The sequence below is a fragment of the Balaenoptera ricei genome, chromosome 3 (genome assembly GCF_028023285.1).
Source record: "Balaenoptera ricei isolate mBalRic1 chromosome 3, mBalRic1.hap2, whole genome shotgun sequence".
Taxonomy (NCBI): domain Eukaryota; kingdom Metazoa; phylum Chordata; class Mammalia; order Artiodactyla; family Balaenopteridae; genus Balaenoptera; species Balaenoptera ricei.
The window spans coordinates 124,789,454-124,812,493 of NC_082641.1; the positions used below are offsets into that span (position 1 = coordinate 124,789,454).

At 39.3% G+C, this 23,040-nt stretch overlaps 1 protein-coding gene across 1 annotated transcript; it reads left to right on the forward strand.

The window, feature by feature from the left end:
- The first annotated feature begins 5,276 nt into the window (after positions 1–5,276).
- LOC132363845 (ruvB-like 1) lies at positions 5,277–6,656 on the forward strand. Its single transcript, XM_059919539.1, is given in 2 exon segments — positions 5,277–6,087; positions 6,090–6,656. Coding segments are annotated over 2 exon segments (1,365 nt in total). The 3' UTR covers positions 6,644–6,656.
- The last annotated feature ends 16,384 nt before the right edge of the window (positions 6,657–23,040 follow it).

The window sequence follows — 23,040 nt, forward strand, 5'->3', positions numbered from 1 at the left end:
CTTTGCCCCTCTGCAGATGTCTTGATCCTTTTGGCTATTTTCTATCTCTATTTAAATACAAAAGTGCTGATGAAACACTGTTAAGGCACTGGGGGCCGCAGAAGTGTGTGAGTCATGTGCAGCTTTCTACAAGGTCAAGTATAATAAAGAATCAGTATAGGCACTAGGACTTAGGCAGCAGAGAAAGAATAGGTGTTGAAAGACGCTGGCTCTACAGACAGTATGCCTCAGTTCCAAGAATTATACAAGTGATCTCGAAAATGCTTTCACCTAGCAAGGCTTAGATCCCTCATATGTAAATGGGAACAATAATTATAGGTATTTCACAGCATTAACCAGAGGTTTAAGTGAAATATTGCATGTAGCATGGTTATTGGAACATTTCGTGCTTTTATTAAACTCTCGCTTTTATAATTATAGCTGAGGATAGATTTATGGAGGGAGGTGGCCTTGGGTCCTGGAAAGGAGAAAAATTATAGAATGTTTCAGGCCCAAGTCCAGGGAGTCATGAATTCTGGAGAATAAAAGCATCTGCAATTTATCTTTTCACTCTAGGGTATAAAGTTAGGGAAATATTTTACACATCTGAAAAGTTTCAAGTAAGCTACTCTGGTTTAACACATTGATGCTTGAACATAATTTCCCAAGCCACATTTCCACAAATAATAGTGCAGGAAATTTTTTTTTTAAGTTACCTCCTTGAATCCTATAAAAATGGGTACTTTGGTTTAATATATTTGACAAACTCAGTGTATTTGGAAACTCATAATGAATATTAGCATATAGTTTCTGAGCAGGCCTATATGAAAATAACATAATTCAGCATTAACTAAATAAATCTGAATATGAAGCATTGTTGTTTCTATTGCACCTGCTGTTGTTTGGAGTGAGGGAGCAGAAAGGAGCACATAATGACACCCTGAAGAATGGAGGTCCATGGGACTTGGTTTGGGAGCTCCGCTGATTATTCCCAAGAATGGAGTTGGCTATAAACTGGCTCACTCAGATGTGTGCGGTCAGCTTAAGTGTTTGCATGCAGGGTGTCTAGTCCACCAAAAAATGCAACAATTATGGTGACACTAGGCATTGCTCTAAAATAGTGGCTCTAAAGGGCAGTAATTCTAAAGACTCAGGAGCTGAGAAGTCTTAGCAGATTGAGCCAGGCAGCCTTACCTCAGGAGGAAATACTTTATCGTGATATGGGGACCTGGCATCAAAGTTTGAGCGGCTTTTTTTTTTTTTAAATTTATTTATTTAATTTATTTATTTTTGGCTGTGTTGGGTCTTCATTTCTGTGCAAGGGCTTTCTCTAGTTGCGGCGAGCGGGGGCCACTCTTCATCGCGGTGCGCGGGCCTCTCACTATCGCGGCCTCTCTTGTTGCAGAGCACAAGCTCCAGACGCGCAGGCTCAGCAGTTGTGGCTCACGGGCCCAGTTGCTCTGTGGCATGTGGGATCCTCCCAGACCAGGGCTCGAACCCGTGTCCCCTGCATTGGCAGGCAGACTCCCAACCACTGCGCCACCAGGGAAGTCCCTTGAGTGGCTTTTCATTAGCTGAGTTTCCAAGATGTTATCATTATCAAATTGTTTCTAAAACCATATACACACTTATAAAAACTTTACTCACCCCAACACTTTCCTACTATAGTGTACAGAGTATATGAAAGGTCAAGACATTAGGTAGCACTGAGAATGTAGGGGGGTATGTGTTAGATGTTGGAAAAGAGGAGAGGCAAGGGAGGAACACAAAGAGAGAATGATGAAGCTAGGTTCTCTTAATTTGAGAATATATATATAAATGCAATATATAGATGAACATTATTCTTATATTGAATCAGTAACCATATTTTTAGATTATCTAGATATACAATTTGTTTTTTGGGGAGTGGAAAAACTAAAGATAACTGATGAAAATTTCAATTTTCCTTTATATATTTACAGCTACCTAACTGTAGCCTAAAATTTGCTGTGACTAAGATTTTGTGAATTACTTAGCATTTCATAGGTTGCTGGCACTGCACCATGAGAACTTCCTAATTCTGAACTTTTTGGGTCTGAGTCCACCCACTCAGTCTAATGCACTGTGTCTTTGAAAAATCTCTTTACCCTAAGTATCTTCAGTTTCTTCCTATGTAAACTGAGAATAGTAACAGTGTTTCTGGATTTTTATGAAACAAATAATATACTGCAGTCATTCCTAAATACCTGTCCATATATTGAGGTTAGTTCCATAACAAAGTTTTCATGGGTATATAGTAGAATAAGAAAAAAAAGATCACTGTGATGAGTGTTAATCAAATTTTATACAATTTTTAAAAATGGAAATAAGTTCTTTCTATGCTTTTGCTTTAAAATCTTCTTTATTTTACAAAATACCTTTTTGAGGTTTCTCCCTATTTCCCCCCTATTTTACTAGTAGGTAAAATCTCAAAGTCTCAGAATTGATGAGCTGATGATATAGAGACACTGGGCTCAACACAGATATGAGTCAGTGTCCCCATGAATTTTGCTTTTGTATGGAGTTAGTCCTCTGTCTAGCAGTAGAGACAGAGAGAGAGAGAGAGATCTTCAGATATAACATTTTTGGGTGAGTCCTTCTCAAAAACAGTGTTTTTGTCAATGGCAAAAAGCTGAAAGCCTTCCCACTAAAATCTGGAACAAGACAAGGATGCCCACTCTTACCACTTCCATTCAACATAGTATTGGAAGTCCTAGCCACAGCAATCATACAACAAAAAGAAATAAAAGGTATCTAATTTGGAAGAGAAGAGGTAAAATTGTCATTATATGCAGACGACATGATACTATATATGGAAAACTCTAAAGACTCCACACAAAAACTACTAGAACTGATAAACAAATTGAACAAGGTAGCAGGATACAAGATTAACATACAGGGACCTGTTGCATTTCTGAAATATCAGAAAAGAAAAGTAAAAAAAAAAAAATCTCTTTTAAAATCACATAAAAAATACTGAGGAATAAATCTGACCAAGGAGGTGAAAGATATATGCTGAGAACTATAAAACATTGATAAAGGAAATTGAAGATGGTTCCACTGGACCACCAGGGAACTCCCTGAAGATGATCCAAATAAATGGAAAGATATCACATGCTCTTGGATTGGAAGAATTAATATTGTTAAAATGGCCATATTACCCAAAGCAATCTACAGATTTGATCCCCATCAAGTTACCCATGACATTTTTCACAGAACTAGAAAAAATAATCATAAAATTTATATGGAAGCATAAATGACCCAGAATTGCCAAAGCAACCCTGAGGAAAAAGAACAAAGCTGGAGGTATAACCCTTGCAGACTTCAGACAATACTACAAAGCTACAGTAATCAAAACAGTATGGTAAGGAATAAAGATGCAGATGTAGAGAATGGACTTGAGGACACGGGGAGGGGGAAGGGTAAGCTGGGATGAAGTGAGAGAGTGGCATGGACATATATACACTACCAAATGTAAAATAGATAGCTAGTGGGAAGCACCTGCATAGCACAGGGAGATCAGCTGGGTGCTTTGTGACCACCTAGCGGGGTAGGATAGGGAGGATGGAAGGGAGACTCAAGAGGGAGGAGATATGGGGATATATGTATATGTATAGCTGATTCACTTTGTTATAAAGCAGAAACTAACACATCATTGTAAAGTAATTATACTCCAATAAAGATGTTAAATAAAACAAACAAACAAACAAAAAAAACCCAGTATGGTATTGGCACAAAAACAGATGTATAGATCAATGGAACAGAATAGAAAGCCAGAAATAAACCCACACACCTACAGTCAGGAAGCAAGAATATACAATAGAGAAAGGAGAGTCTCTTCAAAGAGTGGTATTGTGAAAGCTGGACAGCTGCATGTAAATCAATGAAGTTAGAACACACCCTCATGCCATACAAAAAAATAAACTCAAAATGGCTTAAAGACTTAAATATAAGACTGGACACCATAAAACTCCTAGAAAAGAACATAGGCAAAACATTCTCTGACATAAATCATACCAATGTTTTCTTAGGTCAGTCTCCCAAGGCAATAGAAATAAAAGCAAAAATAAACAATGGGACCCGATCAAAACATAAGTTTTTGCACAGCAAAGGAAACCATAAACAAAACAAAAAGACAACCTAAGGACTGGGAGAAAATATTTGCAAATGATGCAACCGACAGAGGCTTAATTTCCAACATATACAAACAGCTCTTACAACTCAGCAACAAAAAACAAACAACCCAATCAAAACATGGGCAGAAGACCTAAATAGATGTTTCTCCAAAGAAGACACAGAGAAGGCCAAAAGTCACAAGAAGAGATGCTCAACATCACTAATCATTAGAGAAATGCAAATCAAAACTACAGTGAGGTGTGACCTCACACTGGTCAGAATGTCCAGCATTAAAAAGTCTACAGATAGCAAATACTGGAAAGGCTGTGGAGAAAAAGGAACACTCCTATACTGTTGGTGGGAATATAAGTTGGTGCAGCTACTATGGAGAACAGTATGGAGGTTCCTCAGAAAACTAAGAATAGAGTTGCCATATGATCCAGCAATCCTACTCCTGGGCATATATATGGACAAAACTATGATTCAAAAAGATATATGAACCCCTATGTTCATAGTAGCACTATTCACAATAGCCAAGACTTGAGAACAACCTAAATGTCCATCAACAGATGAATGGATAAAGAAGATGTGGTGCATATATACAATAGAATACTACTCATCCATAAGAAAGAATGAAATAATGCCATTTGTAGCAACATGGATGTACCTAAAGATTATCATACTAAGTGAAGAAAGTCAGAAACAGAAAGACAAATACCATATGATATCACTTATATATGGAATCTAAAATATGACACAAATGAACTTATCTATGAAACAGTCTCACAGACATAGAGAACAGACTTGTTGTTGCCAAGGTGGGTGAGGGAGGGATGGATTGGAGTTTGGGATTAGCAGATGAAAATTATTTTAACATAGAATGGATAAACAACAAGGTCCTACTATATAACACAGGGAACTATATTCAGTATCCTGTGATAACTATAACAGAAAAGAATATGAAAAAGAATACATATATATTTGGTTTATATATATATAAAACGAATCACTTTGCTGTATACCAGAAACTAATACATTATAAACCATTATATACTTCAGTTTCAAAAAAAAGTGTTTTGGGGGCTTTCCTGGTGGCGCAGTGGTTAAGAATCCACCTGCGGGCTGCCAGGGCTCAGAGGGCGCTCGGGCTCCAGGTGTGCAGGATGAAGATCGAGAAGGTGAACAGCACCACCAAGACGCAGCGCATCACCTCCCACAGCCACGTGAAGGGGCTGGAGCTGGACGAGAGAGGCCTGGCCAAGCCGGTGGCCTCGGGGCTCGTGGGCCAGGAGAACGCGTGCAAGGCACGTAGAGTGATAGTGAAATTAATCAAAAGCAAGAAAATGGCTGGAAGTGCTGTCTTGTTGGCAGGGCCTCCTGCAACTGGCAAGACAGGTCTAGCTCTGGCTATTGCTCAGGAATTGGGTAGTAAGGTCCCTTTCTGCCAGATGGTGGAGAGTGAAGTTTACTCCACAGAGATTAAGGAGACAGAAGTGCTGATGGAGAACTTCCGCAGGATCATTGGGCTGCGGCTAAAGGAGACCAAGGAGGTATATGAAGGCGAGGTCACGGAGCTCACCCCATGTGAGACGGAGAACCCCATGGAGGGCTAGGGCAAGACCATCAGCCACGTGATCATAGGGCTCAAGACAGCCAAGGGGACCAAGCAGTTGAAACTGGACCCCAGCGTTTTTGAAAGTTTGCAGAAAGAGCGAGTAAAAGCTGGAGATGTGATTTACATCGAAGCCAACAGTGGGGCCGTGAAGAGGCAGGGCAAGTGTGATACCTATGCCACAGAATTCGACCTTGAAGCTGAAAAGTACGTCCCCTTGCCCAAGGGGGATGTGCACAAGAAGAAGGAAGTCATCCAAGACGTGACCTTGCATGACTTGGACGTGGCCAACACATGGCCCCAGGGGGGACAAGACATCCTGTCCCTGATGGGCCAGCTCATGAAGCCAAAGAAGACAGAGATCACAAACTCCGAGGGGAGATTAACAAGGTGGTGAACAAGTACATCCACCAGGGCGTGGCAGAGCTGGTTCTGGGGGTTCTGTTCGTTGATGAGGTCCACGTGCTGGACATTGAGTGCTTCACCTACCTGCACCAGGCGCTGGAGTCTTCCATCGTCCCCATCATCATCTTTGCGTCCAACCGAGGCAACTGTGTCATCAGGGGCACAGAGGACATCACCTCTCCTCACGGCATCCCTCTCGACCTTCTGGACCGAGTGATGATCATCCGGACCATGCTGTACACCCTGCAGGAGATGAAACAGATCATTAAAATCCGAGCTCAGACAGAGGGAATCAACATCAGTGAGAAGGCGCTGAACCACCTGGGGGAGATTGGTACCAAGACCACTCTGAGGTACACGGTGCAGTTGCTGACCCCAGCCAACCTGCTGGCCAAGATCAACGGGAAGGACGGCACTGAGAAGGAGCACTTCGAGGAGATCAGTGAGCTCTTCTACGATGCCAAGTCCTCAGCCAAAATCCTGGCTGACCAGCAGGACAAGTACATGAAGTGAGATGGCTGAGGTCTTCTGCAAAGAGACTCTGGGTGGGCCCGGTCCCGGTCCAGCCTGTGGGTAGGATGCTTGCCCCCAGGTTGGGCTCTGTCCCCACTCGGGCAGGTGGCAGTGTTGTCAGTTTAGCGTGGAAGGGTTTCTTTTTGAATTATTGTGACTCCTCCCGTGGTTGCTTTGAAGGAACCCTGCCTTATCTGGTGTGTTTTCTAATAAACCCTGATAGGTTATTTTGATGATTTAAAAAAAAAAAAAAAAAAGAATCCGCCTGCCACTGCAGGGGACATGGGTTCAAACCCTGGTCTGGGAAGATCCCACATGCTGCAGAGCCACTAAGCCTGTGCGCCACAACTACTGAGCCTGCGCTCTAGAGCCCACGAGCCACAACTACTGAGCCCACATGCCACAACTACTGAAGCCCGCGCACCTAGAACCCGTGCTCCGCAGCAAGACAAGCCACTGCAATGAGAAGCCCGCGTACTGCAACGAAGAGTAGCCCCCGCTCGCCACAACTAGAGAAAGCCTGCATGCAGCAATGAAGACCCAATGCAGCCAAAAATAAATAAATTTTTTTTAAAAAAGGGTTTTTGAACAGCTGCCTTAGAGATGTCGTTGGTGCCTATAGAACCAAAATGAATTGCTCCCAAGGGCATGGTGTGGCCTGATTAGCACTGAACTTCTACAGACAGCAACAGGCAATAGAATTGGGAGAGAGCCATGGGACTCCCTTATCCAAATGTGTCTGGCCAGTGTCACAAAGCCAAATATGACTTTGAGTCCTGTGAGTCATTGGCATTTTGTCTCTTTTCTCCCCTATTCATGTTAATTGCTATAGGCTCATTTCTTAATTCATTTGAGAGACATTCACTGGGGTCCATTTTTTGTCAGGTATCAGGCTGAGTAGTTTACATACATTATTATCTCATTTAATTCATTCAACAGTTTAGTGAGGCAGGCATTATTATCATCTCCAATTTTACAGATGAGGAAATGGGCTCAGACGCCTATGTGCTGTACAAGGGCCACTGATCAAGAGTCATCTAACAGGGTTCAAGCTCAGGTGTCTCACATTCCGAAGGTCACAGCATGGACCATGGAAAGACAGGTCCTTCTGTATCACAGGCAGACCTATGGTGGCAACATTATAAGCAAGGACTTGGAAATATGCAGACCTCAGTTGTTGCTGATATCGTTTTTAGTTTGTTTGGAAAATTGAGAAAATAATTGTCTAACATTGATGGTTGTTGTCATGACTAAATTAAATACTGTATATAAAATCCTAGAACATAATAAGCTTTTTTGAAATGGTGACTGTCAATAATAATGTTAACAATAGTAATTGGACTTTGATGTGGGGGGTATGACACTTTGTAGGAGGTAAGAAAATATATATAACAACGTGAAGTATAGCAGGAAGTTTGGGAGTTGGGTAGCAGGCTTGAGGAATTGTGATGAGAGATACAAAGATCATTGGAGGTGGGTTCCAGTGTGGTGAGGGCATCCTTGTTGAGTCCATCCTGGCCTGGTGGGCCCCGGCACCCTAAGAGATGGAGTTCAAGTTGGTGTGTGGCCCCCGAGTTCACAGAGCTTTGTTCCACTCCTGCTGGGGAGGGGCATGATCAGTGAGGGACGAGGTCCATGCAGCTGAGACCTTGCGAAAGGAGTCTGTATGGATGAGAATCTAAGCCAGGCTCCCGAGGGGAAGCCCTCCACCCTGGCTGTCTGGTTTGTATTAAGTGGAGTCAGTCTCTGATTACCTTGGCCAAAAACCCTTTCCCCCAGTGGCCCAGGAACTGAAAGATTAGGATCCTTCTGGCAGCTGCTGGCATGTTCTGAACCACAATGTTTGAATTTACTCCAAGGCTGGGAACCAGCTGCCCCATGGAGTGAAAGACGAGGGAATTTCACATGTGCAAGAACCTGAAAGGGGGGAACTTGCTCTGGAAGGAAATGAAGTCATAGCTCTTGCAAGCACAGCATTTCCTCCAGACTGGGGGATCACAGCCATGACTTAGACAGCTTGAGAAATTAAAATCCACTATTATAATGTATATTTAGAATGGGAAAAATTTAGGGAGTGTGGCATGTTTATTTATCATTTATTTGCACACATTTGCAGTGTAGATAAGGCACATCCTTCTCCAAAGGATGACTCATTTCTCTTGGTTTTTATCTTGGGCGTCGTCTGAGAGGAGCGAGGAGTAGTGTGCTTAACTTTAATAAATTTTCTTGCATTTCCTATACATTTATACATATCTCCTCAAGAAATAGCTTAGTTAATAGTTACTGAGTGTCTGCCAACTGAATTGTCATAGATAAATATATATACTTATGGCAGTGTATATTGTGATAGGTAGATAGGAACATACATACGTATATTTAACTTATTTTGAAATAATTATAGATCTACAGGAAGTGGCAAAGATAGTATAGAGAGGTTCCTGTGTACACTTCCCCCAGTTTTCTCCAATGATTATATCTTACCTAACAACAGTGCTATATCAAAACCAGGAAACTAATATTGGTACAAGGTATGCATAGGTCTATGTCATTTTGTTACATTTACAGGTTAGTGTAACCACTCCCTGACTCAAGATACAGAACTATTATATCACCACAAAGGTCTTCCCCATGCTACCTCTTTATAGCCACACCCATTCCCTTGCCTCCACCATCCCTAACCCCTGGCAACCCAGTAATTTGTTCTCCATCTCTATAATTTTGACATTTTGAGAATGTTGTATAAATGGAATCACATAGGGGACCTCATAAGATTGGCTCTTCTCACTCAGCGTAATGAACTTGAGATCCACCCAAGTTGCATGTATCAATAGTTCATTACCTTTTATTGCTGAGTAGTATTCTATGGTGTGGTTGTACCATAACATTTTTAAGCAAATTGTCCTTTTGAATGGACATTTTGGTTATTTCAGTTTTTTGAAATTACAAACAAAACTGCTATGAACAATAATGTATGGAATTCATTTGGATATAAGTTTTCATTGCTCTGGAGTAAACGCCCAGGAGTGTGGTTGCTAGGTTGTATGGTACGTGAATGTATAGATTTCTTTTAAGAAAGTGCCAAATTATTTTCCAAGTGACTGTACTACTCTACATTCCTACCAGCAATAGCTGAGAGATCCAGTTTCTCCACAACCTTGCCAGTATTTGGTATTGTCACTATTTTTTATTATATCTGTTCTAATAGGTTTGCAGTGACATCTTATCATAGTCTTGATTTGTAGTCCCATCAGCTGCATTGCTATATTTAAACAGCCTTATTGGAATATAACTCACATACCATATAATTCACACTTTTAAAGTGTACAGTTCAATGGCTGTTAATTTATTCACAGAGTACTGTATCCATCCCCACAACAATTTTAGAATATCTTTATCACCCCCCAAAGAGACTCCTTATCCCTTAGCCATTACCTTCAAACCTTCCACCGCCCCCCAGCGCTAGGACACTACTAATCTATTTACCGTCTCAATAGATTGCCTATTCTGGACTTTTTATATAAATGGAATCATGTAATATGTGGTCCTTTGTGACTGGCATCTTTCACTTAGCACAGTGTTTTCAAGGTCCATCCATGTTGTAGCATATATTATTACTTCATTATTGCCAAATCATGCTCCAATGTATGGTTATGCTACGTTTTATTTATTAATTTATCAGTTGATGGATATTTGGGTTGTTCGACTTTTGGGCTATTATTAATAATGCTGCTATGAACATTTATGTGCAAGTTTTTGGTGGACATGTCATCAGTTCTCTTGGGTATACACCAAGGGGTAGAATCGCTAGATCATGTGGTAACTGTATATTTAACCATTCGAGCAACTGCAAACTGTTTTCCAAAATGGCTGCACCACTTTACATTCCCACCAGCAGTTTATAAGGGTTACAATTTCTTCCTTGCCTAAAGTGATCATTATATTTCTTTTTGATTAGTGTCATCCTACTGTGATATCTCATTGTGATTTGCATTTCCCTGAAGTCTAATGATGGTAAGCATTTTTTCGTGTCTTTATTAGCCATTTGTATATTTCCTTTAGTGAACTATTTTGATACTTCGGCCACTTTTTAATTGGCTATTTGCTTTTTACTACTGAGTTTGAAGACATGTTTAAATATTTTAGACACATGTCCCTTATCAGATATAAGATTTTCTGAATTTTCTCTTATTCTGTGGGTCATCTTTTTACTTGAGACTGTTTTTTGAAGCACAAAAGTTTTAAATTTTGATCATGTCCAGTTTCACTATTTTTTCTTTTGTTGCTTATGCTTTTGGTGTCATATCTAAGAAAACATTGCCTAATCCAAGAGCATGAAGATTTACACCTTTCTTTTAAGAGTTTTATACTTTTAGCTCTTCCATTTAGGACTATGATACATTTTGAGTTAATTTTTGTCTATGGTGTGAGGTAGGAATCCAAATTCATTCTTTTACATGTAGAGACCAGTTGTCCCAGCACCATTTGTTAAAAAGACTATTTCTCCTCCATTTAATTGTCTTGGCATTCTTTTTTCTGTTTTTCTTTGGCCCTGCTGCTTGTGAGATCTTAGTTCCCTGACCAGGGATCAAATCAGGGCCCTTGGCACTGAAAGCACAGAGTCCTAACCACTGGACCACCAGGGAATTCCCTGTCTTGGCATTCTAATCAAAATCAACTAATCAACTGACTACATGTCACATTTTTTAGAATTGTTTTTTTTTTCTATCCTCAAACTCCAGTTCCTGAGAACTAAGCAATTTAAGCTTCCAAAGGATTAACTAATGCTTGATCTAAAGCTTCAGGAGCAAGGATTTTAAAACTGTGAAGAGTCACTTGTCCCTTATGTTAAATGAGATCCAGATACTTTTTAGAGAGTAACTTTAGATCTGGATGAGAGGAAATACCCAGTGGCTTTGGATAACTATGGGGAGAAGGGGAATAGGAGAAGGGGGCCAAGAATACATGACAATCCCAAAGATCAAATTTACTTTTTCAGTTTTTTCAGCTGTACCTTTAATTAGTCTTGGGTTTTGATTGTTTGGCCTCCCTCTAGTCTCCACAGTATAGTATGGCCTCACTCTGGCTAAAAATGCAAGATTTTGCATCAGATAAACATGGGATCCAATCCCAGATCCTTTGTTGCTTCCTACCTGTTTGACCTCTTCAAACTTCAGTTTCTTCTTTTGCAAATTTGGGATAACAATTATGTCTACCTCAATGGATTGTTTGAGCACTAGGTAATACAGATAAATATGTAGCACTGCCATGGCATATTAAAAATATTATCCATTATTATTTTCTCTATCCAAAATAAAACCTTATCTGTCCTGTGTTCTATTCCCTTGGATCCTGCTTTGTAAGATGGGATAATCTGCTAATATGATTTTAAAAAATCCTACTAACCTCTTAGTAGGTTTGACATATTTTTCTTTAGGGGAGTAGATTTCAATTTTCTTGTACGCTTTAATTTCCTGAGTGTATTACAAGCTGTATTAAATTACATTTACTATTTGGGGGTTTTAAGGGTCCTAACGTGATACTAAGCTTCTATTAACATGTGATAGAAAGGGAAAAAGTCCAGGAATCTGTAAAACCCCGTGGCCCTTCTACTTACTCCCTATGACTGTAGGCAAGTTGCTCACCTGCTGTGAGCCTCACTGTCACCACTTGTAAAATGGGGATAAAATACCAGCCTGGACTCTTGCGCAGAGTTGCTATGACATTCAAAGGAGGTTAAAAACTGTGCAGAGCTTTAAAAATTGTAAAGTTTGCTGTATCTGTAAGATGGCTTTTATTATTTCATTGAAGTACACAACCAGTGAACTCTTTGACAAAATATCAATATTAAATTGTTTTTGTTATTTTTCATTAATATTGTACTACTGTATCAGTGGCCTTAAGAGATATAAAAGAGGACAGTAAGGTCAAAAGCTTTAGCTATGAAACAAAGCAGGGAGTCAAATTCAGAATGCACAGTTGTGGTTCAAGGCTCTAAGATGTTTTGAAGGGTTAATGCTCATTGTTTTTGCATTCTTTTCTGAAACCTTCATGGGCTGGCTCTCTCAAGGCTTTCTTTCTTAGTGGTATGATCTTTGGTAACAGGAAATAGATGAACTCAACTTATAATTTTCAGAGCCTTAATTTTAGGGCCAAAGAAATGGTCCCACAGGCTTTTGTCAGGTCATTTAAGAAACCTGATACTCCATTGTGTGTGTGTGTGTGTGTGCACGCACGCATGGTCACAGCAAACGTATTTGAAATTCACTGATTCTTACAATTTAACATCAGGTTCTTTTGTTACATTCAAATACAATTACATTTTGTATTTAAAAATAGGATCTTCTATAGAACTCCATTTCCCTAAAAGTAGCCTCAACCCCTCTCCTTCCACCTGAATATTTACAAAGAAAAATGTCTAAGATGATGGTCACCTAACGATACTGATGATTAATTCTGTATGGTATAATTTCGGGGGAAATTTTACTGTCACCTTTATATTTTCCTATATTTTTGAGGGTTTTTCCCCCAACTTTTTATTTTAAAATAACCGTAAACACAAAGTTAGGAAAATAGGAGTCCCATGTAGCTTCTCCCTATGGCAACAACTTATGACCATAGTACAATGGCAAAGCCAGGAAATTGACTTTGGAACAATACAAACTACAGACTTGATTCCGATTTCACCAGTTTTGACATGCACTGATTTGTGGTGACACCCCATCTTAACTCTATTTACCCCTCAGTGAGCACTGCTATTATAGTGGTAGGGTGGGGTATAGAGCACACTACACTTTAAAGGGATAAACATATACCTACTTTAAAAAGGCACATTATTGTTCATATGGTAACAAATTGGCAGGAAGTTACCTCATCCTTTCAAAATGACTGGTCAGGATGTGCTTGAGCTGGCTTATAACAGTCCTGAAGGCCAACTGTTAAATATTCAGGAATTTTGTCATTGGTAGCTTGAAATCAGCCATGGTGGAGGCATTTACCTCAGAGAAATCTGCAGAGTATAAACCAAGGCTCGCCCTCTCTTCCTTGAGCCTGCTGACCAGCACATCGCTGTTTGCCTGGCCATTGACAGCTTGTCTTGGCTGATCCAATTTCCCCATATACGTCTCCTCAACTCGGTCTCGGTAAAATCTTATTTCCCAGTAGGATGTCTCCTTATCATTCATGATGCATTTCTCCTCAGGGCTGTAGACTAGGCAGCTAGATAGTCTAAAAAAAAAAAAAAGAATTTTCTGTTAATGGATTTTAATAACTTCATTATGGCCTTTCTTGGTAACTCACTTTGATTTTGCCCAGGGACTTTCTGGAATATGTATTCGTTTTTAACTCCAAGAGAATGTTTGGGTGTGTGAGAGAGAGAGGCAGTAGAAGGAGCAAGGGGGTCTTGAGTGCCCTCTCCATTCCCACCAAGCAGGCAGTGTTGAGTCGTCCACACTCAGGGTCAGCCCTGCCTTAACTCCCCCGGTCCCATCTTTTTCTCTGTAGGCTGCGGGAAGCCAGTGGTCCCTTCTGTTGAGGCAGAGGATGGGAAATGGGAAGAGAACCTTGCTTTCCACTTGAAAAGGGGTCAAAAGGCAAAGGGATTCTTTGCAGATCACAGTGGATTCATAAGCTTTCATATAGTGAAGGGCCGTATCCTTTCATCGTTAGTCAACAAGTGTGCTGTGTTTCCTGGTACCCTTAGTACATTACTTGTCGACAGAAAAAGAGAAACAAAAACAAAACTTTGCTGTTCTGTCTTCTCCCCTTGTCTAAGTATGTTGCTCACTTAACAGACTTGTGTCGACTATTATATGTATACTTCCCCAGGCGCCGTGGGGAAGTATTAAATGTTCTCTCACCTCAAGGACCCACTAACTGTCCGGAGACAAAAAAGCACACTGGCAGCACAGTAGTGCGGAAAGAGTACAAGCTTTCAAGTGAGAGCTGAGTTCAAATCCTAGCTCGGCCACTCACTAGCTGAATAAACTTGGGCAAGTTACCAAACTTTTATGTGTTGGTTTCCTCATTAGTAAATGCAAAGTTGTTTAAAACACAAGTGGTAAGAACTGGAACCCTACCCAGTACCATGCATTTTACGTCTGTTTTTATACTGGTTCATTTTACTTTATTTAAATTTAATCCTTACCATAACCCTGCCAGGCACGTTGTATTATTTCCATTTTATGGATGGGAAAATTGAGCCTCAGAGACATTCATTAACTTGATAAAGGTCATAGAGCAAATGGGGAACAGGACTGGGATTCAAAAGACCACTCTGGAGGCCATACAGCCTATGAAAAAAATGTATTAAAAAATTCTGGGGCTTCCCTGGTGGCGCAGTGGTTGAGAGTCTGCCTGCCGATGCAGGGGACACAGTTTCGAGCCCTGGTCTGGGAGGATCCCACGTGCCGCGGAGCGACTGGGCCCGTGAGCCACAATTACTGAGCCTGCGCATCTGGATCCTGTGCTCCGCAACAGGAGAGGCTGCGATGGTGGGAGGCCCGCACAATGCGATGAAGAGTGGACCCCGCTTGCCGCAGCTAGAGAAAGCCCTCGCACGGAAACGAAGACCCAACACAGCCATAAATAAATAAATAAATAAATTTTAAAAAAAATTCTGACACTTGATAGGGGCTCAGCAATTGTTTGGTTGTTATTCACTTAATATATAATTAATTATATGTTAGCTATATTGATAATTATATTAATATAATTATGTATCATAATATATAGGATTATATAATGTATTATACAATGCATTAATTACATGAATTAAGTGGAAAGTTGACTAAACTTGGAGTCGGATCATCTGACCCACATTTTGGCTCTGCTCTTTATTAGTTCTGCCAATAGGCAAGTCACTTACACACCTTCTCCTTCATACACAGGCATGAGTGAGACATGGTAGTTGTTCAATAAAATTTTGTTGAAAACTGAAGAAATAAACGAAGGAATCAACGAATGAGTAAATGTTTGTCTCTTCTGGGTCTTAAAAAAATGACTCTCATTGTAATGTACACAAATGAAAAATTAAATAGTTAATGCTCAGATGAAAACTTCATTGTCAGTAGTCTGAGTCAGAGGTACCCCAGACCACAGCGGTTCCTTATAGCGACCCCTGTGGTGCCAAGGGGGTACTGCAAGGGTTATTGCATAGGCTTCCCGGTAATGCCTGATGTTGGCATTTTGCCCAGGATTTGTTTGCGCTGCCCCTTGTTTGCTCCTCCTCTGCTGACTATTAACCCTAGCCTGAGGAGTAGGATTTTTGCTTAGTCCTCTACATAAATGCCTGCCTATTCACGTAATATTGCAATGCTCTGGCAGAATACATATTGCTTGGCTTTGTTAGAGAGTGCCAGGAGTCAGGAAGGATTGTGAAGGCAGGGATGTCTGGGGTAAGATGCATATACTATTCTTTCATAGTTTATGGTTTTATATTGATCGTCTATAGTATATCCTTTTATACTTACAAATGAACTGAAGACTTTACAAATAATTAAAATGTGACTTATGAAGCCTATTGTTGATCGAGTCCTTATATCTCAGCCACACATTAAAACTTTTGGTACTAACCCTGCTACATATCTCATTTAATTCTCACAACAGCCCAACAAGGGGAATTATCTTAGTTATCCCATTTTACAAAAAGGAAAGGAAGGCTTCAAATGTTTCAGTAACTCAGTGACACACACCTAGTGGCAAAGCTAGGGCTGGGACCCGGTGTGTCTTCCAAACACATATTCCCTCTCATAACAGAGTAGAAAGAAAAATAGGCCAGAAAGAGAAAAGACCAACATAATTGGGATTCTGCTTTATGTCCATCAGTAATTAAAATAAAATGGAAGTACCTGGCTTGTTTTGAACTGTTCTTTCCCACAGCAGCCCCTATATAACTGGGGAGATGTCAGCACTAAGAAGCAGGGATCCTTTGTCAATTACAGAGTGATGTATAAAATGTCATTTACGGTTAAGAATGGCAGACTAATAGAATAAAAGCTTATCTAGTCAATGTTTTGTACAAACCATCAGAAATTATTGCTTTTTTTCATTCTTGTGCTTCTTGGGAGGTAAATATTTTTTAAGGACGAATCACTATTTTTTCTTTAAAAATTCCTTTAGGAAACATAATATGTTTTGGCAAAGATATTTAAAACATAACACTGCCATTTAAAAGAATTCAAGTACATTCACACAGAGAAACTCTAGACACAATAACATACCTTCCCTTGTCTGTTCTCTGGGAAGGACTTGCTTTGGAGGGGGAGAATTAGGGAGTGAATCTGATGAACTGCCTTGACCCTTTTTGTCTGGCATCTTAGCGAGTCTGGAATATTTTGAGGCTGTAATTGGTCTCTAAGTTTCCCTGAGCCTTGGTGTTTGCAAATGAATTTGCAGCCTGGGTAAAGACAACAACCCAGCTTCCCTGAAGTAAGGAGAGACTGAAAAAAACCAAGATGGTGAAAAACCACGCCAGAAAAGTGGACAAGACAGTGTTTATATTTAGATTATTGCTTTCATATGGACGTGCGGAGGAGAAACACAAAACCAAGAGACACAAAATGCCCCATAAAATCAACTTCGGATTTTCTTTGAGCTGACACTTTTTCCTGGACTTCTAGACAAATGCTCCCCTCCTGTGGTCAGAGGGTAGAATACAGGGGAATAGAGAACTTCAACCCGAAGGATAAGGGAAGCGAGTAGGGAATGTGTTAGTCTTTTTGCCTGTTTTCTGAAGAGCTTTTGGTTTATGGACCAAAATTATTGTTCAAAATATAAAATAAGGTAACAACAGGAAGAAACAGCAAAACCTTTATATGATAACAAAACCAACCAACAAAACCCCAGAGACAACAATAAAATAAATTTCCAAAAAATGACCCAGTTTACCTATTTCCACATTCATGGAGCCTTCTTTTATCATCCAAATGAGAAGTGATACTTCTCTAAAAAATAAACAAATGAATATAACAACACAGAAACAGCCTCACAGATATGCAGAACAAGCTAGTGGTGAGAAGAGGGGAGAGGGATGGGTGAGGAGCAAGAAAGGGGAAAGGGATTAGAGGTACACATTACTAGGTATAAAATAAATAAGATACAAGGATGTAAGTACAGCACAGGGAATATAGCCAATATTTTCTAATAACTTTAAATGGAGTATGATCTATAAAAATATTGAATAGCTATGTTGAACACCTGAAACATATTGTAAATCAAGTCTACTTCAATAAAAACATGGAAAAAGGGCTCCTTCCACAGTCTAATATATAAACAATAAAATTAGGATAATTTAGTGAGGCTCTGCTAGGTATTAGGAAATGTATTAGTTGCTGAAGATTGAAAACTGAAAAACGCATATTCTCTGCTCTCAAATAACTCAGATTTAACTGGGGGTATAAGTGGGGATGAACAGAACAAATAATTTTAATTACCTGGTAAATGACAAGATGAATACACATAGAATGCTTTGGGAGAACAAAGGATATTGTGTCCAACTCTTGAGGAAGACGATGGCTAAGCTGAATATTCAAGCTTTAGAAGAGGTATCCAGGACGTAAATGGCCACGCTGAGACTTTGAGCCTTATTTCCTATAGCTGGGTTAGACAAAATAACAGGCTTGTGTTGGCTGCAGCGTCTTACCCCAGCCCCAAATCCCATGTTTAGTTCCATAAGCGTTTGAGAGTCAACCCCAGGTAGGCATGGGAAAGCAAGGAATAATTTTAAAGATGAGAACAAGCTGCTACGATTTGCACATTAAATCAAGCTGGAAACCACAAGTAGGTTATATATAAAGAGGACACAAGTGGAAGCAGTTAATTTAACTAAGAAGCTGCTGCAAGGGTTCAGGCGAGAAGCTCTTAATAGAAGTGATGGAGAATAGAAGACAGGTGGGAGAAGTAAAATCAATAGAACTTGTGAAGGACTGGATATGGAAGGTGAGGGAAAAGCGGGAGAGAATTAAGCCCATGAATCTATCATAATTCTATCTAACAGCTCTCACCGACTTGGGGGAACTAGGAGATGGAACAGGTCTGGAATCAAAGATTAACTCAGGATACTTAGTAGATGGTGGCTTTTAACCCTCCTGTATTGATTTCTATTTCATTGTTTTGGGGACTTAACTGCCTTATTTTACCAGAAGTTCATTGAGAGCAAGGAACATATCTTGTCTTATATCCCTTAGAATGCCTTTTGAAAAAGCACTCTTTTCAAATTGTTAAAAATGTCATTCTCATAAAAATTAATGAGCATGTGTCCAAGTTTTATATACTTCATTAAATAAAGAAACCAGTAGAATGACTGACCTGATTCAAGAAAGATTTGAAGAATGGGGCAAAGTACAGTGAAAGAAGGCAGTATGCTAGAAACCAAAGTGGTTAATTTGCATATAGGACAAACCCCTAATCTTTGAGTTTTTCTTTTTTTATCACGCAAAAAAAAAAAAAAAAAAAAAAAAGTCTCACCTTATCAACTTTCTGCAAGTTAGCTCCTAGCTTTACAGGGCTGTAAAACATCTGGGCTCTCATCAATTGCTGCATTTCCCCAGAGTCAAAAGACTTTTCAATCGACATATTAGAAACCACTCTGAAATGAAATTAGAAAGATAAATACTCATCATTTTGCTTTACTTCCACGTTTTGAATATTTTTCTACATATTGATACTTTCCTATAGTAGCTCTAAGAATATTTAATGTGCAGTTAAGAAATATTGAATTTATACCCTGTGGCTGTACAAAAATACATCTGAGGTGATGTAAATTAAAGGCAAAACTAAAGTAAATTAAAGGCAAAAGAGTGAAATCAGTAAAGTAAAAAGAAAATAGAAATAATTGACAAGATTCCGTAATTAAATTTTAGATTTGTTCATGCATTTCTAGGCAGTCAGGGCAAAATAATTTACATAATAAATTATTTATTTCTTATTATAAAGGAAGAAAAATCTAGTTCCTGCAGTGGCTGTTGTTTTGTTTTGTTTTCTCCTTCTCCTTCTAAATTCTAAAAAAGAGCGTCATATGGAGCTTCATGAAGGTGATGTAGATGTAGTGGCCCTTGTTCTCAATATTTTTACCGTAATTACAGGCACAGATTCCCAATGCCTCTTTGTTATAGAGGCGATTGATCAAAACCAATGGTTTCATATTTATAAGTGCATCTACATGCAAAAATGTATTTGTTAAACACATTTTTATTTGGAGCATTTTCAGTGAGCAAAAAAGCCTTCATCATTCACTCTGACATTTCGTATGTAAATACAAAATAGTTTAAATAAAGTAAGCATTCTTTATCAGCCACTGGACACATATCTTTACCCATGGGGTAGGTAAGCACTTGACTACACATCTGCACCCCTATGAAAGCTGCTCACCTGTAGGTCAGAGGCAGAGCTGTATCATGAGCCCATAGGAGGAGTCCCTTTGTGTGGGCTTTGTATGAACCTAGTGGCTGTTTACTTGTCCCACTGGCACTATGGTAGGAAGTGTTCCCTGCCCCCATTAATATCTCCAAAAGACACCAGGGTACTTTGTTTTGGAGCTAGAAGAAGTCAGTTGAGCTGTTGACATGATTAGCATATTTGAGTTATATACCAGAACTGGAGTTCATCAAAACTTTTCATTTATAACATTAGACAGAATCCATAACAATAATTGCCTATTTCATGGCATGCTGATATGCTTGGTACCTTTCTCATAGAGACTCAGGCAATTGTAAGTCTTCATCAAATAACATAGTCATGATGTCTTGAGGGCTGGGGTTATGTCTTATTCTCTGTTTTAGGGATCTGACGTGACACAGGAGATGGTTCCTATAAACGGGTAACAGAACTTTAAATTGATGAGTGACACTTTTTGCTAGTTAAAGATAAGAGGTTGCAACTTAAGAACCATTCTTAGCATGGATTTTTCAAGCCCACCCCCAAAGACTAATATTATTTTTAATTGCTCTCAATAGTGACCTATAAAATTATACCTCACATTGTGCCATATTGGTTCTTTATTTGTTTCATGTATACATGGGTCGTTTCCCACATAAACTGGAAGCTCTTTGAGGGTCGACCCATTCATACCAGGCCATAGGGATGGGCATATAATGGATGGTCATGTAACAGACGCTTGTTAACTTGTTACATCTAGTGGGTCTACAAGGTAGAGAAAAAAGGTAGGTGGATAAAGGAAAAGAAGTAATAGCTAGAATAAGAAAGGCAAATAGCTGGCAAGATTCTTCCCCAAACTATATTCAGAGCAGGCATGCTAATGACCATAGTTCCCTCCTCATGAGTGTAAATTGTGCCTTGGACTCCTCACCATAGTGCCCCTGGCAGGTACAATAAAAAATTCAGAGTGGATAGATGAGAAGAAACCTATTTACCATCTTTGATGTAGAGTTTGTTCCCCAACATTATACGGATAACCCTGATTTCCCTCACCCTGCTTTTCTAAAGTAGATTGAGTTAAAACAAAACAAAAACCTATGGACAATGCAAGATAAAGTTTTTAAAAATGCAGTTTGTTTTATTTTTATATAAACTAAAACACCAGAGCTCATTGATTCCTGTATTAAATACATAAATTATAAAATAACCATTCATAAAACTTTACATACAATAAGTTGATTCCAATCTCTATGGTAATAACATACAGTACATGTACATGTTTGGTGTACTTCAGAGGATCATTCTGGTGAAACTCAGTGAATTTATATTTTTCTTCCATTGATAAACAAGCACTGAAGCAATATATGGAGTCATGCTAATGAGATGGAGAGAAAGAACCCCAACTGAAGCAGTTGATTGAATGAAAACTCTGAGAAATTGACCCCCTGGCTGCATTAATACAGTAGACATCTGGGGAATTATGTATTCCCATGCATGGGCTTTGTACTTGAGTCCCCATGGAATTGTATCGTGGAGGTTCAAGCAGGCATAAACCCTTTATGGAATGAGATTTTTAGCTGATAAAAATATGTGACTTTGGGCTAATATTAATACTGTAGATTGTGCTGGACTCTGTTGCTCTTTCCAGAAAAACCACTGGCATCACCAGAAGGCTAGATTATGGGCTTGGGTAATTGGAAAACCAATAAGTAGTTCTTTGCCTCAGTCAAAAACAGGGAATAGTAGTAATGGACAAAAGGAAGAGAAAAGGGAGAAGAGACAGGCAAGCAGGGGAAGAGCACAGATACCAGATGCTAAACAAAAACATGAGTTACCGAGCAGCATCAGAAAACCCCTTCCCAATTCCCCAATCCTAGGACAGAAGTACACATTTAGTAAGCGCTCACACCATCATACTATATACAGAATGTATATGTGTATATATCTACATCACATATTTATAAAAGTGGATTTTGATCTGCCTCATTGTGGGAAGTTATTATGTTTAATGTAGGGAAATAGGCACATTTTGTGACTTATCAATCAAATATAAGTGATTGCTGTTATCAATGGACGCTGGGGATCTGCTTTTGGGAAACTGCATCATCCACACTATAGTAAGTTTGTAGAGGCTTGACTGTAGGCAAAGTTGGACTCCAAGTTGTTTATCTACAGCACTCCCACCCTACAGAACTTTGATATCACAAGGATGGAAATAAAAGCATGGGTTCAAAGACCTCAGTGCAAAAACACAAAGATAAAAACAGGGAACTTCACCCAATCAACCACCTGTACCTCTGAGTTTCATATACTAGGTTGAATATAGCAAATTATAGTCCTTTTATTTTTGCCACATTGCCCCTTGAAGTATATCTTTAGTGATAATGATTAAACATTGGTCTTGTACTCTTAACGATAGAAGATTTATGTAGAAAGAACTAAACTGCCAAACTAAAGGCAGCAAAGGAATGTGAATCTGCTCTGCCTAGTACTGAAATGGGATCATAGAGGATCAACTCCAACTTCTGTTATGTCTGAATCCTCCTGCCACAATGCCTGAGGTTCAGTCTCAAGACAATATATTATATAGAAATGACAAGGCAGTTGAACAGAATGGAAGCTTTTGGCCCTCAAGACCTTTTGACCTACTTTTTTCCCTTTAGAAAGTAGAAGTCCACTTAAGGAGAGGCTTGGGTCCATCCTGGAAGCATTAACTCATGACATAAACAGTCATCTAAGATTTGCTTTGATGACTATCTCTCAAGTTATATCGAACTTTTTCAATATAGCAGATAAATATATACATACACATTCATATATATATGTATATGTATACATATATATATACTGTACCATTCCTTGACAGATCAAAAATGCAATTAAATATTTAAAAAATAAAATGTCTATGCTGCCCATCTATTTTGATGTAATATAACACATATGATCCAGTTATTTGGCATCAACACAAAACTGATGAATACTAATTTTACAGTTTCCATGAAAACCTAGGCAGGTTAAAAAGACAT